At 33.2% G+C, this 15502-nt stretch overlaps 1 protein-coding gene across 3 annotated transcripts in view; it reads right to left on the reverse strand.

Moving 5' to 3' along the window:
• The window catches only part of LOC143349120 (SPARC-related modular calcium-binding protein 2-like), a 142306-nt gene that overhangs the window by 3560 nt on the left and 123244 nt on the right, over positions 1–15502 (reverse strand). For 2 of the 3 annotated variants that reach the window (XM_076780092.1, XM_076780094.1), the window contains exons 5-6: positions 4957–5037; positions 1895–1975 (exon numbers count right to left, since the gene is read on the reverse strand). In XM_076780092.1, the coding sequence (XP_076636207.1) occupies positions 1895–1975; positions 4957–5037 (162 nt within the window). The remainder of the gene's footprint in view (positions 1–1894; positions 1976–4956; positions 5038–15502) is intronic. The other variant, XM_076780093.1, reaches the window with a different exon arrangement.

Below are 15502 nucleotides of genomic sequence, written 5' to 3' on the forward strand. Positions count from 1 at the left end.
AAAAACGAATTTTTAAGAAAAATCGACAGGAGGTAGGTGTCTTTTTTCAGCGAAATTAAAAAGTTTCAAATCATTCTAAAAAAATTATTTTCAGTTGCAGGGGTTGATAACAATCATTTTTGGTGAATAGACCTACCCCCCAAATCCTATCCACTTTCTAGACAAAAATTCGGTATGGACGGAACTTTAAACGTTAATATCTTTTTAACGAAGCCTCCATCAACAAATTAGTATTCTTGATTTTCGTCTTATTTTGGTCTCTAGGATCTCCCATTACAATTTTTCCCAGGGGTGGCCGAACACCCTGTATAACAACGAATGAGTCGATCGGGCGCTAGCGAGAGAGCGGTCCCTCTGGTGGCGAAAACGGGAGGTGTCGCTACAAAATAAGATGAAAATCAAGAATACCAATTTGTTGATGGAGGCTTCGTTAAAAAGTTATTAACGATTAAATTAAAAAATTTCAAATCGTTTTGGAAAAATTATTTTCGGTTGTAAGGGTCGATTATAATCATTTTTGATGAATAGATATACCCTGGAAATCCTACCCAGTTTGGAGAAAAAAATTCAAGAAGGTGTGAAATTTTTCAACAAAATTAAAAAATTTTAAATCGTTCTAAAAAAATTATTTTTGATTGCAGGGACCAATTATAATAATTTTTGGTCAATAGACATACCCTTGAAATCCTAATCATTTTCGAGAAAAAAATTCCTTACCGAAAATATAATCTGAGGCTTGAAATGGTCCCCCGAAATTTCATGCGAATCTTTAAAACACCATAACTTCTGAACGGATTGGACGATTTTAATGTTCAAAAAGCCAAACGCCGCGTATTTTGGTGTAGAATATGTAACAATTATTAAAATATTAGAAAGGTTGTTCCTTGGCCCCGTAATGTTAGAAAAACCCCATAAAAATGGTCCAATTTTTAAACAGCCATAACTCCTGTAATAGTGAATACATTTCAATGAAACTTTTTTCTAAAGTAGAGCCCATAGGTACCTACAAAAAAGTATTAAACAACTTTTCTGTAGGACGTCAAGCGTATTTATTAAAAATCAAAAACGAATTTTTAAGGAAAATCGACAGGGAGTAGGGGTGCCTAAATTTTTCGACAGAAAAATAAATTTGAAATCGTTCTAAAAAATTATTTTCAGTTGCAGGGGTTGATAATAATCATTTTTGGTCATTACACATACCCCTGAAATCCTACATATTTTCGAGAAAAAAATTCCGTACCGAAAATATAATCCGAGGCCAAAAATGGTTACCCGAAATTTCATGTGAATATTTGAAACATCATAACTCCTGAACGGATTGGACGATTTTAATGTTCCAAACGGCAAACAATGCGTATTTAGATGAAGAATGACTATCAACAAATTAGTATTCTTGATTTTCGTCTTATTTTGGTCTCTAGAATCTCCCATTACAATTTTTCTCAGGGGTGGCCGAATACCCTGTATAAGAACGAATGAGTCGATCGGGCGCTAGCGAGAGAGCGGTCCCTCTGGTGGCGAAAACGGGCGGTGTCGCCACATTATAAAATTAGAGACGTACGAATAGCAGTACTACATTCAAGCCTTTTGTTAATATTTTCACAGTGAATACAAATAAGCAATTCATTTTTACTAAAATTTCTCCTTGAAATTTCTAAGAATATTTTTTGTAATAAACAAATTGACTGCTGTACGAATACTTTTTACCCCAACTGTATGTTAAATTCATAGCTTTCAATTGATTAAACGGATCGCGCTTAAAAATATATCAATTCAAAAAGTTTAAATATTTATTTCTCAAATAAACGCAAATTAAAAATAACAAATCGTCCTAGACACGATATAATCCAATTCCTCGATTATTTTTAGCAGCGTACGCACAAATAATACTAACCATCGCTATCTTCTTTAGTGTCCGTTGGATCATCGGTGAACGTTGGTCGAGAATGCACAGGAGCAGGATTCCCTTTCAATACTGTGAAAAACAGAGAATAGAATCACTACCAAACGTTCGTGGTCCGTCACTATTCGACAAAGTACAAAAAAACGGCCCTTTCACCGGATACGAAATTCCGAGATTAATGTTAATGATTATGTACAAGGAAAATGTAGAAATTTTTCGAAGTCTTTCGCCCACGAATGAGCGCACGCAGCGAAAAGATTTCGTTCGTCTGTACAGGCTGGCGGTTGTTTCGTACAGTTTGTTAATGCAGCGGTTAATTTGGAATACGAGACTCTTTATTTACACGCACGGGGGACTTCTCGTCCTTCTCGCACAGAATTTTGAATTTAAAAAAAAAGAAAAAAAACGCTAAAGACCGTCACCACCCGACAAACAGGATCGCTCACACATACAAACGGACACGCGTTGTTATATTTCTATTATTTTCTGTTTCGTTTATTTTTACAGCGCATGCATGAAATTAGGAGTAAAAGCATTTTTCACGAACGATAAATTATAATACAGTGTGCGTCGCCTTGTTGCCTTATGGCGATTTTATACAGGATCGTACACGAACGACGCTAATAAAAACGGGTGGTGACGCACAGCGTAGTACCGTGCTTCCACGAGAAGAGGGCGCAGCGTGTTTACATCCCCACTCTGGCTGCAGTCCGCTGATTGGCTGTCGCCGATCTTCGTCGCCGTTTTCGACCAATCCTGTGAGTCAGCGGACTGCAGCAGGAGTGGGGATGTAAACACGCTGTGCCTTCTTCTCGCGGAAGAATGGTACTTATTGCACGAAATTGTCGCGTAATTTGCCTCTTTCCAAGAGCACGTGCTAACGAAAAGTAGCATTGCCACGTTGATCGTCCAAACGTGATTCGATCGTTACATGGAAGTCGCAAAGAGGTACTCGATTTACCCTGAATTACGTTTCAGAAACTTGAAAGATCGAAAATATTGAAATTTTTCGTTGCACAGAAAATACGAGATACATGAAATATATAAAGCTACGATTTTTCGATTTAAATCATTACCGTTGAATTGCTGCAAGGATTCTTGCGGATTTTTCATTGGGAAATGTTTAAACAAATGTTTACATTGACCAGGCATTGAAGACTTTAACGTTGATAGGTTAGAACCAAACAGGTGTAAGGATAACTTTAGATCGAACAAAAGGACCCAATCTAACCTCACATTTCGATGTGCTTTTTGTAGGATGATAGAAGACAAGTATAAAATACTAAGAGTAGTTATTTTGCAATTATAGACAATTAAAATTAGCTACGATATGACTAAATTTATGTATACTGCAAATATCGGTTTGTTTCATCGAAGTTATGGCCTAAATTATTTTTCGATGACTTTTTAATGATATTGACCATATTAGAATATTAAGGTTTATAAGACTGCCGCTTTCAATTTCGTGTATTGGCGAAAAGAAAGTTCTATTTTGTATAATGGTGCTTCAATCGTACATAATTACTCAATTTTAAATTTATGTCATGGCGACTTCGACAACAAGTTAATATACAGTGAATTAAATTAATATTCATTAATAACTTTACACAACATTTCAAACTTATTTAATGTTTCGTCAGATGTCCTTCTTTTTTGAGGCAGGTTTTCAATTATTATTTTTTAAATAATCTGCATATATGTTGTCCCATTCTTCTTTTAATCTTTAAGTATACCTTTGTCAATATTGCAGTTTTTCTAATTCTCTATTCCAGTTCATTTCACAGATTCTCCATAGGATGTAGATCTAGGGACTAATTTTTTTTTTAAAGTGGTATTCTTGCACAATTCATACTTTGTGTTTGAGATCATTGCCTTGGGGTAATATTTGAATGTAAGTTCGAATTCTGATATTTGTTGCATTTTTTAATAAATTCTGTTTCATAATATTTAAATACGTATTACAAGAATTTTGGTATTAGGGATTGATAACATAATTACGATTAGGTCTCTGCTTAAAACAAATCTTGAGAATTGTAATGAAATAGAGAAACGAAACAATTTATCGGTAAATGTAGGTAAGTAAATTTACCGGTAAGTGTAGGTAAGTAAATTTATCGGTAAATGTAGGTAAGTAAATTTATCGGTAAATGTAGGTAAGTAAATTTATCGGTAAGTGTAGGTAAGTAAATTTATCGGTAAATGTAGGTAAGTAAATTTATCGGTAAGTGTAGGTAAGTAAATTTATCGGTAAGTGTAGGTAAATAAATATATCGGTAAGTGTAGGTAAGTAAATTTATCGGTAAGTGTAGGTAAGTAAATTTATCGGTAAATGTAGGTAAGTAAATTTATCGGTAAGTGTAGGTAAGTAAATTTATCGGTAAATGTAGGTAAGTAAATTTATCGGTAAATGTAGGTAAGTAAATTTATCGGTAAGTGTAGGTAAATAAATATATCGGTAAGTGTAGGTAAGTAAATTTATCGGTAAGTGTAGGTAAGTAAATTTATCGGTAAATGTAGGTAAGTAAATTTATCGGTAAGTGTAGGTAAGTAAATTTATCGGTAAATGTAGGTAAGTAAATTTATCGGTAAATGTAGGTAAGTAAATACATCGGTATATCAGATATTTTACGTACCGATAGAACTCTCTATATCAATTACTTGCATATAAAAAACTATCAAGAATTTACATCTAACGTTCTGTTTATCCCGACAGAAGGTATCATTCTGCAAAAGCATGTTAAAATCAAAGGTTAGATCGTTCTTGATTGCAACACAATTCATTTTTCGTTTAAATTTCGAACGAATTTTTGGATTTTAAAATAGAAAGTGATCAGAGTGAAAAACAATATTTTTGAAAAATAACCGTTATCAACGGTGAAACGCTTTAATGGCTGGTCATTCAAACGTCAACATGTATTGGCTGTGTACTTAGAAATCCGTTAGAATCTATTGTAGCAACCGAACAGCAACGATGGTAGAGGAAGATTTGAAAAAAAAAGAGATTCATAGAAGTAACGTGACAGTGCTGTTGATGTGCAGAACTAGGGACTCACCTTGGTCCGTGGCCCGGGTCCTCTGGGCCTCAGGGACCTCGGGGCGCTCGTCTGCGGGGTTCAGCGACAAGAACAAACGTACTAAATGATAACAATGATGTCACTCAGCCGACCGGCCTTACCTATATGTACAATGTTTTTTTGTCATTCGCGCATCGCAGGTTTTCTAGCAGAGCAGCGAGCGGTGGCGAATATTGAAAATTTTGGGTTCTAAATATTTTTCAGGCAGCAGTCTCACGCACCCAAAGACTGTTTTCTCTTACAGCTAGTCACAAAATTATTGGCACAAGCAACTATTCGATCGAACCACGAAAAATAAAACGATAATAAAAAAAAAAAATTATAATTTCTCTAATAGGCGGTTTAAAGGCTGACAAAACATCGAAGACACGTTTCACAATTACGAAAGAACGAATTATAATAATTTCTTAAATTTCTGGCACGCGTGATGCATTTTATAAAAAAAACCTTCAAATACAAATTTACTGTATAATTTCTTAACCTTAAAGTATACAGTTTGAAAACAAGGTTATATAATACCGTTTTACGTATTTTATAACATAATGCATAAAATATCATGTATGATATATAACATAAAATTACATCCTATGAGAATAAATTGTGAATACATTACTGTAAAACAAAGATTCGATATCAATAACATGTGGTATTAAGAAAGTATTTTTGTTTTGGCGCTAAAATGATATAATGAAGATAGAAAGAGAAATAAATTTTCCATTTCATTTTAATGAGTAGTTTTTGTTTGAGTCTTGTCTCCCTATTAGTACGGAAAATGGAGATTCTACTGTATAAGAATGGTTGTTGCATAATTGCGTTAAAAATTCTACATATTCTTCTTCAATTACCAGACTCGCCAATTGAAATTCTATGGAATACAAATATTCTATTTCAAAACAATTTCCATGAGAAAATAGACAACATTGTAAGATTTTTAACTCTTTGGGGCACGCAGGGACTAAAAGTGTCCCACCTTTTTGATGCACCATAACGCATGATGGGACATTTTTAGTCCAACCTTGAAATATTGAAATAGCTACATGCGCACAGGTTTATATTTCATCTTATTTACGTAAAGCAGTTGGTAATATCTTCAACAAATGTTACAAATGTATTCACTTGCGTTGACAACATTCAACATGCCAATAGAGGTTCATCAATTGTTGCAAGCGGAAGGTTTATTGCGACAATCTTTTTTTATGTTTTTACATTATGTAATACCTTTATTAATAAAGTATACCAATATTGTTTAATTTAAAACGCAATAAAATTTCTGTGCAACATGGGTCTATTTTATTATCTGAAATCCTGTGCTGCAAAGAGTTAAAACAAACCAGTTTACTATTCAAAACAGTGTAACATAATTTATAGTAGATTTAAACGGGAAATAATACAATCGATGCCAAAAAGATTCGCAGAAGCGACGAAGCAAAAAGGATAACCAAGAAATTATAAGCTTACACGAAGCCTATATAAATTTCTGATGCAAATATGAGCAAGGAATTATTACAGTTCGTGTTTTCGTAATTTTGAGACATTGTTTCACCATTTTTGCTTCACACGATTTATTAACCACGACACGCTGTTGTTGCATGGTCAACGCGCAACTAACCTAACCTAACCCAGACCTAACCTAACCTAACCTAACCTAGCCCAGACCTAACCTAACCTAACCTAACTTTAACTTTAAGGTCAAGCTACGCTCAAAGCGCCAACATTTGAATTACCGATAGAATGTTTACATTTTACTGGTAATGATACAACAAAATATCTATTTCTTATTAAAAAAAAAGACTGAAGCATATTTATCGTCCTATTTTTCATTGTTCTATATTTATCGTTCTGTTTGCAAAACTAACCTAACCTTAACCTTAACTTTAAGATCAAGCTACGCATAAGGCGCCAACATTTGAATTAACGTTAGAATGTTTACGTTTTACTGGTAATGATACAATAAAATATCTATTTCTTATTAAAAAAAAAAAGATCGAAGCACATTTATCGTCCTGTTTTTTCGCGTATTATCAAATTTTTGCTTGTGCCAATAATTTTGTCGCTCGCTGTACACGCGTATAGTATAACCTCTTTCGAACGGATGGTTCGTAAGATTTCCATTCCCCCTTTGCTCGTACCAGTTACAAATTGAATATACTCATGCGGTGCCTTGGCATGTCGTCAATATTGACCATGCGATGTACGCGTTAGGGGTTACGGACTCAGAGAAAACTTTTACTACAGTTACTAAAAATTGATTTGCTAAGTAGCTTTTAACAACTATGGTTAATTTCACAGTGGAGAGTCATTTGTTCTATACTTTTCGTGCCGCTCAAAGTAACGTCAATTAACTTGCTGCAAAAGAAATGTGAGTAGTTTTGAGATCTTTTTCCCCCAAGATATTTATAGAATTAATATTAGATAACCACCGCGACAATGTGATACTTTTGCAAAATGGCGCTAGTGAGATTAATTGTCGAAGCAAGTGGTCACTAATGCTAACCGTTGAGTTTGAATGGACATTTTCTAGATGGTCACCCGAGCTAGCCACAATTTAATAACAAAGCCACTCTCCATATGCGAGAAATTTCTCATCATTTCGAGCAGTATAGCATGCATGGTAGCCATAGAAGAAATTTTCTCCGAGTACGCTCTTTAAGTTTTTGCGATCTGCGGGTTGGCACTAGGCAACTTAATGCGAGCGTATATAGGGTGCGGCGGCAACCATGGTGTAAACATTATAGAGCGATTCTTCGTGTAAATTGAAATTGCGGAATAATTTTTTTATTTGCGAGTTACGAAAATTTCTTGGTTTCTTCGTAAACTACTACTTTCGTTTGAGGTTTTGTAAATATCGACAGTACAAATGACAATGAAAAATGGTTCCAAATTATGTAGTTAAGAATACAGTCGATTCTTGCTAATGATTCTCAAGTTTTGCAACCCTTAAAAATGATTAGCTTGAATGATACAGTCGATTCTTGCTAATGTTTGTCAAGTTTTGCAACCCTTAAAAGAGATTAACATGAACTATGCAGTCGATTCTTGCTAATGTTTGTCAAATTTTGTAACCCTTAATAAAAGTGATTACTATGAATGATACAGTCGATTCTTGCTAATGTTTCTCAAGTTTTGTAACCCACAGAAATGATTAGCATGAATGCTACAATGGATTCTTGCTAATGTTTCTCAAATTTTGTAACCCTTAATAAAAGTGATTAGCATGAATGATACAGTCGATTTTTGCTAATGATTCTTAAGTTTTGTAACCCACAGAAATGATTAGTATGAATGATACAGTCGATTCTTGCTAATGATTCTTAAGTTTTTGTAACCCTTAAAAATGATTAGCGTGAATGATACAGTCGATTCTTGCTAAAGTTTCTAAAATTTTGTAACCATTAATAAAAGTGATTACCATGAATGATACAGTCGATTTTTGCTAATGTTTGTCAAATTTTGTAACCCTTAAAAATGATTAACATGAACGATACAGTCGATTCTTGTTAATGTTTGTCAAGTTTTGCAACCCTTAGAAATGATTAGCAGGAATGATACAGTCGTTTCTTGATAATGTTTCTCAAATTTTGTAACCCTTAAAATGATTAGTGTGAATGATACAATCTATTCTTGCTAATGTTTCTCAAGTTTTGTAACCCACAGAAATGATTAGCATGGATGATACAGTCGATTCTTGCTAATGTTTCTCAAATTTTGTAACCCTTAGAAATAATTAGCTTGTATGATACAATCTATTCTTGCTAATGTTTCTCAAGTTTTGTAACCCACAGAAATGATTACCATGAATGATATAGTCGATTCTTGCTAATGTTTCTCAAATTTTGCAACCCTTAAAAGTGATTAATATGAATGATACAGTCGATTCTTGCTAATGTTTCTCAAATTTTGTAACCCTTAGAAATGATTAGCTTGTATGATACAATCTATTCTTGCTAATGTTTCTCAAGTTTTGTAACCCACAGAAATGATTAGCATGAATGATATAGTCGATTCTTGCTAATGTTTCTCAAATTTTGCAACCCTTACAAGTGATTAATATGAATGATACAGTCGATTCTTGTTAATGATTCTCAAATTTTGCAACCCTTAAACTGATTAACTTGAATGATACAGTCGATTCTTACTAATGTTTCTCAAATTTTGTAAACCTTAGAAATTATTAGCATATACTTAATTTTGTAAAACACTGTTGTACTTCACAAAAGTTACGATTAAGAGATATTGCCAAATTTGATAACAACATTATAGATTAATAAGTATACGTCACAATATTACGAGAATAAAACGTATTGATTCTATTTACAAGACAATGGAATGACTATTAACGACAAGAAAAGAACTGTATGTTTCGATCATGAAAATAAATAAAAATATATTCACTTTCTTTCGAAGAATCATTCCTATTTATGTTTACAGTTTGACATGCCATGGTTAACGCCATACGAAGTATTATTGAAAATACGATGGACACATGCTCGAGATACATCGTGCACGATAGGTTTTAGTCATTCGTGCTTTGCAGCTTACTAAAAACATTTACGATCGTTTCTCCTTTATTTTCTCCGTAGTTTGGGCATGAACGAATGAAATTCCACGTAGAAACCGAGAGATAAGACGATTTTATTAAAGCTGTCGGACGATAGACATCGACGATTCCCCAGGTCATACAAATCGATTACTGGGAGTACGAATGCGATTACTTGACATGCAATTGACCACAATTCTACGGATCGAACTGTTTACGCGTGAAATTCTACTTTAATTGTTAGCACTCGTGCATCGATAGAAACGCAGGTTGCTTTAAGGAAAAAAAGAAGCATACGCATTCTACCATAGACGGATAAACGAAACTTTCTACCGCGGACGTGTGATATTTTTTATCCTCGTAATTGATAGATTATTCGCGTGACCAAAAAATATGTATGGTTATCGAAAAGAAAACGAAGTTTCTTTCGAGGAGGGACATCGATCGATTTTTGCAAAAAAATATATTCGAATAAAATTTTAATATGTTCAGTTTTGCTTCTGCTGTATACAAGGTGTCCAACCAACCCAGGGAAAAATTTTAATGGGGGATTCTAGAGGCAAAAATAAGACGAAAATCAAGAATAACAATTTGTTGATGGTGCCTTCGTTAAGAAGTTATTAACGTTTAAAGTTCCGTCAGTTTTGAATTTTTTTCTAGGAAGTGAGTAGGATTTCGGGGGTAGGTCTATTCAACAAAAATTATTGTAATTGACTCCCACAATCGAAAATAATTTTTTTATAATGATTTGAAATTTTTTAATTTCGCCGAAAAATTTACGCACCTGTCGATGTTTCTTAAAAATTCGTTTTTGATTTTTAGTAATTTTGTTTGACGTCCTACAGAAAAGTTGTCTAATACTTTTTTGTAGACATCCATAAGCTCTACTTCAGAAAAAAGTTTCATTGAAATATGTTTACTATTATAGGAGTTATGGCAGTTTGCAAATTGGACCATTTTTATGGGGCATTTCTCATTTTGCAGGGTCAAGGATAAACTTTTCGAATATTTTTGCGATTTCGACATATTCTTCATCTAAATACGCGTTATTTGCCGTTTGGAACATTAAAATCGTCCAATCCGTTCAGAAATTATGATGTTTCAAATATGTACATGAAATTTCGGGTAACCATTTTAGGCCTCAGATTATATTTTCGGTACGGAATTTTTTTCTCGAAAATACGTAGGATTTCAGGGATATGTGTAATGACCAAAAATGATTGTAATCGACCCCTGCAACCAAAAATAATTTTTTGGAACGATTTCAAATTTATTTTTCTGTCGAAAAATTTAGGCACACTGTCGATTTTTCTTCAAAATTCGTTTTTGATTTTTAGTAATTTTGTTTGACGTCCTACAGAAAAGTTGTTTAATACTTTTTCGTAGGTGCCTATGAGCTCTACTTTAGAAAAAAGTTTCATTGAAATATATTCACAATTGTACGAGTTATGGATGTTTGAAAATTGGACCATTTTTATGGAATTTTTCTAACATTACGGCGCCAAGGAACTTTAAACGTTAATAACTTTTTAACGAAGCTTCCATCAACAAATTGGTATTCTTGATTTTCGTCTTATTTTGGCCTCTAGAATTCTCCATTAAAATTTTTCCCAGGGTTGGCCGAAACCTTTTGACCAGTTGACCCTGTATATAGGGTGTCCAACCACCCCAGGGAAAAATTTGAATGGGGGATTCTGGAGGCCAAAATAAGACAAAAATCAAGAATAACAATTTGTTGATGGAGGCTTCGTTAAAAAGTTATTAACAATTGCGCCTGTAGAACAGCTGCGGGTTGCCTATCTACAGGCGCAATTGTTAATAACTTTTTAACGAAGCCTCCATCAACAAATTGGTATTCTTGATTTTCGTCTTATTTTGGTCTCTAGAATCCTCCATTAAAATTTTTCCCTGGGTTAACCGAAACCTTTTGACCAGTTGACCCTGTATACAGGGTGTCCAATCACCCCCAGGGAAAGATTTTAATGGGTGATTCTGGAGACCAAAATAACATGAAAATCAAGAATAACAATTTGTTGATGGAGGCTTCGTTAAAAAGTTATTAACATTTGCGCCTGTAGAACAGCTGTAGGTTGCCTATCTACAGGCGCAATTGTTAATAACTTTTTAACGAAGCCTCCATCAACAAATTGGTATTCTTGATTTTCGTCTTATTTTGGCCTCTAGAATTCTCCATTAAAATTTTTCCCAGGGTTGGCCGATCACTCTGTATCTGATTGGGGCACTCAAGTACGGTTATCGAACAATTTTAAAGATTAACACTGACAGCCGCTGTCACATGTGCGCGATTTTACTGATTCTCTCACCGTATCATCATCTATTCAATTTATTATATTTATCTATTTAGTTTTATCTTGAATGCTCTTTATAATAATAATATTATAATATCAATATAGAAAGCTTTCTCAAAAATAGTTAATAGTTCGTAGAATTAATTTGAAACAAGTTAATTATCATAGAAATATAATTCCAATTTATTTTCAATTTCTATTTGGAAATACCTGCTGGCCAATATTATAAATTCACTTCATTTTTGTCTCATTTATTGTGATACTTAGAGCTATTGTTTTTTCCTTTTTTAATATTTCGTAAACATGAAAGATAAAGGGGGGAAAGAATTTGCAGTATTTATATAAAGAATGACTTGTTAACCTTTTTAAGAAAAATGATATTTCCAAGATGGCTGAAAGTATAAGTTCTATTATAAATACATATTTTCTTGTAATTACAATGAAAATTGTCTCCAATAATTACTTAATGCTCCGTTATATTTAATTAATTGAAAAATTCTCGTTTTTATGATGTTTAATGAGACCTAACCGATTGCTCATTTCATTTAAAAAAAATAAAAGAAACTAAATGTACGATGGATAACTTGTTTTTAACTCGTTCGAAATAGACTATTACCATTTTTATATTGTAGTAAATAATGCTTCTGAGAATACATCAGAAATGATGTATTCATGTATTGAATCCCATTTTCATATATAAAAATAAATTTCGCTAAAACACACAAATTTCTATCGCTTACTTCACACTTATTCAACATAAAATGAAAACAATTGTAGCTATCAAATGACAAAATTACTAGTGATTCCCCGCATTCTATGGTGAAAACCTAACAATGTTGCCAACTGTCAGAGTTTTAGTTTGAGGTTAGTTTCCATTACCTCCGAAACTTTGATTTTGTATGACTCAATGGTAGATAAATTTTACGCTTGTTTTTAGTAAATTTGATTGAACTTGGATAAAGCTCGATAAAAATAACTTTATTTTTTGTTAAAATTTGTTTCTTGCAATACCAGTTGCTTCACGAAGTACAAAACTGTAGGTGTTCGAAATTTAGTTTGAGGTTAGTTTCTCAATGTAGATAAATTTTAACTCGGACCTAATAATTATCAAATATAATTGCTCGAGTTTCAGTTTGAGGTTAGTTTCCATTGATTGAACTTGGATAAAGCTTGACAAAAGTAGCTTTATTTTCTGATAAAATTTGTTACTTGCAATAGCAGTTGCTTCACGAAGTATAAAACTGTAGGAGTTCGAAATTTAGTTCGAGGTTAGTTTCTTAATGTAGATAAATTTTAACTCAGACCTAATAATTATCAAATATAATTGTTCGAAATTTAGTTTGAGGTTAGTTTCCATTACTTCCAAAACTTTGGTTTTGAATGACTCAATGGTAGATAAATTTTGCTTTTGTTTTTAGTAAATTTGATTGACCTTGAATAAAGCTTAATAAAAATATCTTTACGTTCTGTTAAAATTTGTTACTTGCAATACCAGTTGCTTCACGAAGTACAAGATGGTAGGTGTTCGAAATTTAGTTTGAGGTTAGTTTCCATTACTTTTGAAACTTCGATTTTGTATGACTCAATATAGATAAATTTTGCACTTGTGGGGTTAGTTTTCATTATCTAAAACTTTGATTTTTTATAACTAGATGTACATAAATTTTGCTTTTGTTTTTAGTGAATTTGATTTACCTTGAATAAAGTTTAATAAAAATACCTTCACGTTCTGTTAAAATTTGTTCTTTGCAATACCAATTGCTTCACGAAATACAAGGCTATAGATTACCAAGTTTTAATTTGAGGTTAGTTTCCACTGCCTATGAAACTTTGATTTTTATAACTCAATGTACATAAATTTTGCTTTTATTTTCAGTAAATCTAATTGACCTTGAATAAAGCTTAATAAAAATATCTTTACTTTCTATTAAAATGTGTTTTTTGCAACACATATAGTTTTCGAAGTACAAGACGAGGTATCCAAGTTTTAATGTGAGGTTAGTTTTCATTATCTGAAACTTCGATTTTTTATAACTAGATGTACATAAATTTTGCTTTTATTATTAGTGAATATGATTTAGCTTGAATAAAGTTTAATAAAAATACCTTTACGTTCTGTTAAAATTTGTTTTTTGCAATACCAATTGCGTCACAAAGTACAAGATTATAGATTACCAAGTTTTAATTTGAGGTTAGTTTCCACTGCCTATAAAACTTTGATTTTTATAACTCAATGTGCATAAATTTTGCTTTTATTTTCAGTAAATCTAATTGACCTTGAATAAAGCTTAATAAAAATATCTTTACTTTCTATTAAAATGTGTTTATTGCAATACCAATTGCTTCACGAAATACAAGACTATAGATTACCAAGTTTTAATTTGGGGTTAGTTTCCACTGACTATGAAACTTCGATTTTTTATAACTAGATGTACATAAATTCTGCATTTGATTTTAGTAATTTGATTTACCTTGAATAAAGTTTAATAAAAATAACTTTACGTTCTGTTAAAATTTGTTTCTTACAATACCTATTGCTTCACGAAGTACAAGACTGTAGGTGTTCGAGAATTAGTTTGAGGTTAGTTTCCATTACTTCTGAAACTTCGATTTTGTATGATTCAATGTAGATAAATTTTGCTCTTGTTTTTAGTAAATTTGATTGAACTTGGATAAAGCTTGATAAAAATAATTTTATTTCTTGTTAAAATTTGTTACTTGCAATACCAGTTGCTTCACGAAGTACAAAACTGTAGGTGTTCAAAAATTAGTTTGAGGTTAGTTTCCATTACTTCTGAAACTTCGATTTTGTATGATTCAATGTAGATAAATTTTGCTCTTGTTTTTAGTAAATTTGATTGAACTTGGATAAAGCTTGATAAAAATAATTTTATTTCTTGTTAAAATTTGTTACTTGCAATACCAATTGCTTCACGAAGTGCAAGACTATAGATTACCAAGTTTTAATTTGAGGTTAGTTTCCACTGCCTATGAAACTTTGAAAGTTCTCATCAGGTCGAAACTGTCGGAAGCTTGCGTAGATGATAATGTTAGTTAAGAAGAGAAAGACGTTTGAACGATATAAGAAAAAGGTTACCTACTCGAGTGTCCCATTATTGACATCAGGGGGGTTAATAAGATAATAATGTCAGATATGAAAACGACATTAACTTATGGAACAACCTGATAGTTGGCGTAGGCGCGGATTTACGAAGCGACGAGTCGCGCGGGCGGTTCATTCTCATAGGCTAGCCGCGAGTACAGGGCATGTACGCGAGGTCAATTGCTTCAATTCCTCGGTAGCCGGTCGCAGTGTGGGCAAACTTCCGGCAGGATTCACGAATGTTAAGCGGGCCGACTACAGAGACGGCCCTTGGCGTGCGCGACATCCTGTCGAGGCATCGCTTGTAATTTATGCCACGATTTAGACGCCGAGACGACGACCGCGACGACGATCTTCCGGTATTATCCTCAAACGACACGCAATAAGTGAGACTCTTTGTGAAATTTTTATTTATACCCCACGGGTTTCACCGTCCTCGCGCTCGCTGTATATTTCCTTCTGCCAGCCACCTTTTGATCTTCGTTCGACCCTCTGCGGCGTGTCTCGCGCGACAGACGCTCACAAAGCATATACTGTGTTCGGTCAACCCTTTATATCCTTTACCATAACAAATTA

The sequence above is a fragment of the Colletes latitarsis genome, chromosome 12 (assembly GCF_051014445.1).
Source record: "Colletes latitarsis isolate SP2378_abdomen chromosome 12, iyColLati1, whole genome shotgun sequence".
NCBI classification, from domain to species: Eukaryota; Metazoa; Arthropoda; class Insecta; order Hymenoptera; family Colletidae; genus Colletes; species Colletes latitarsis.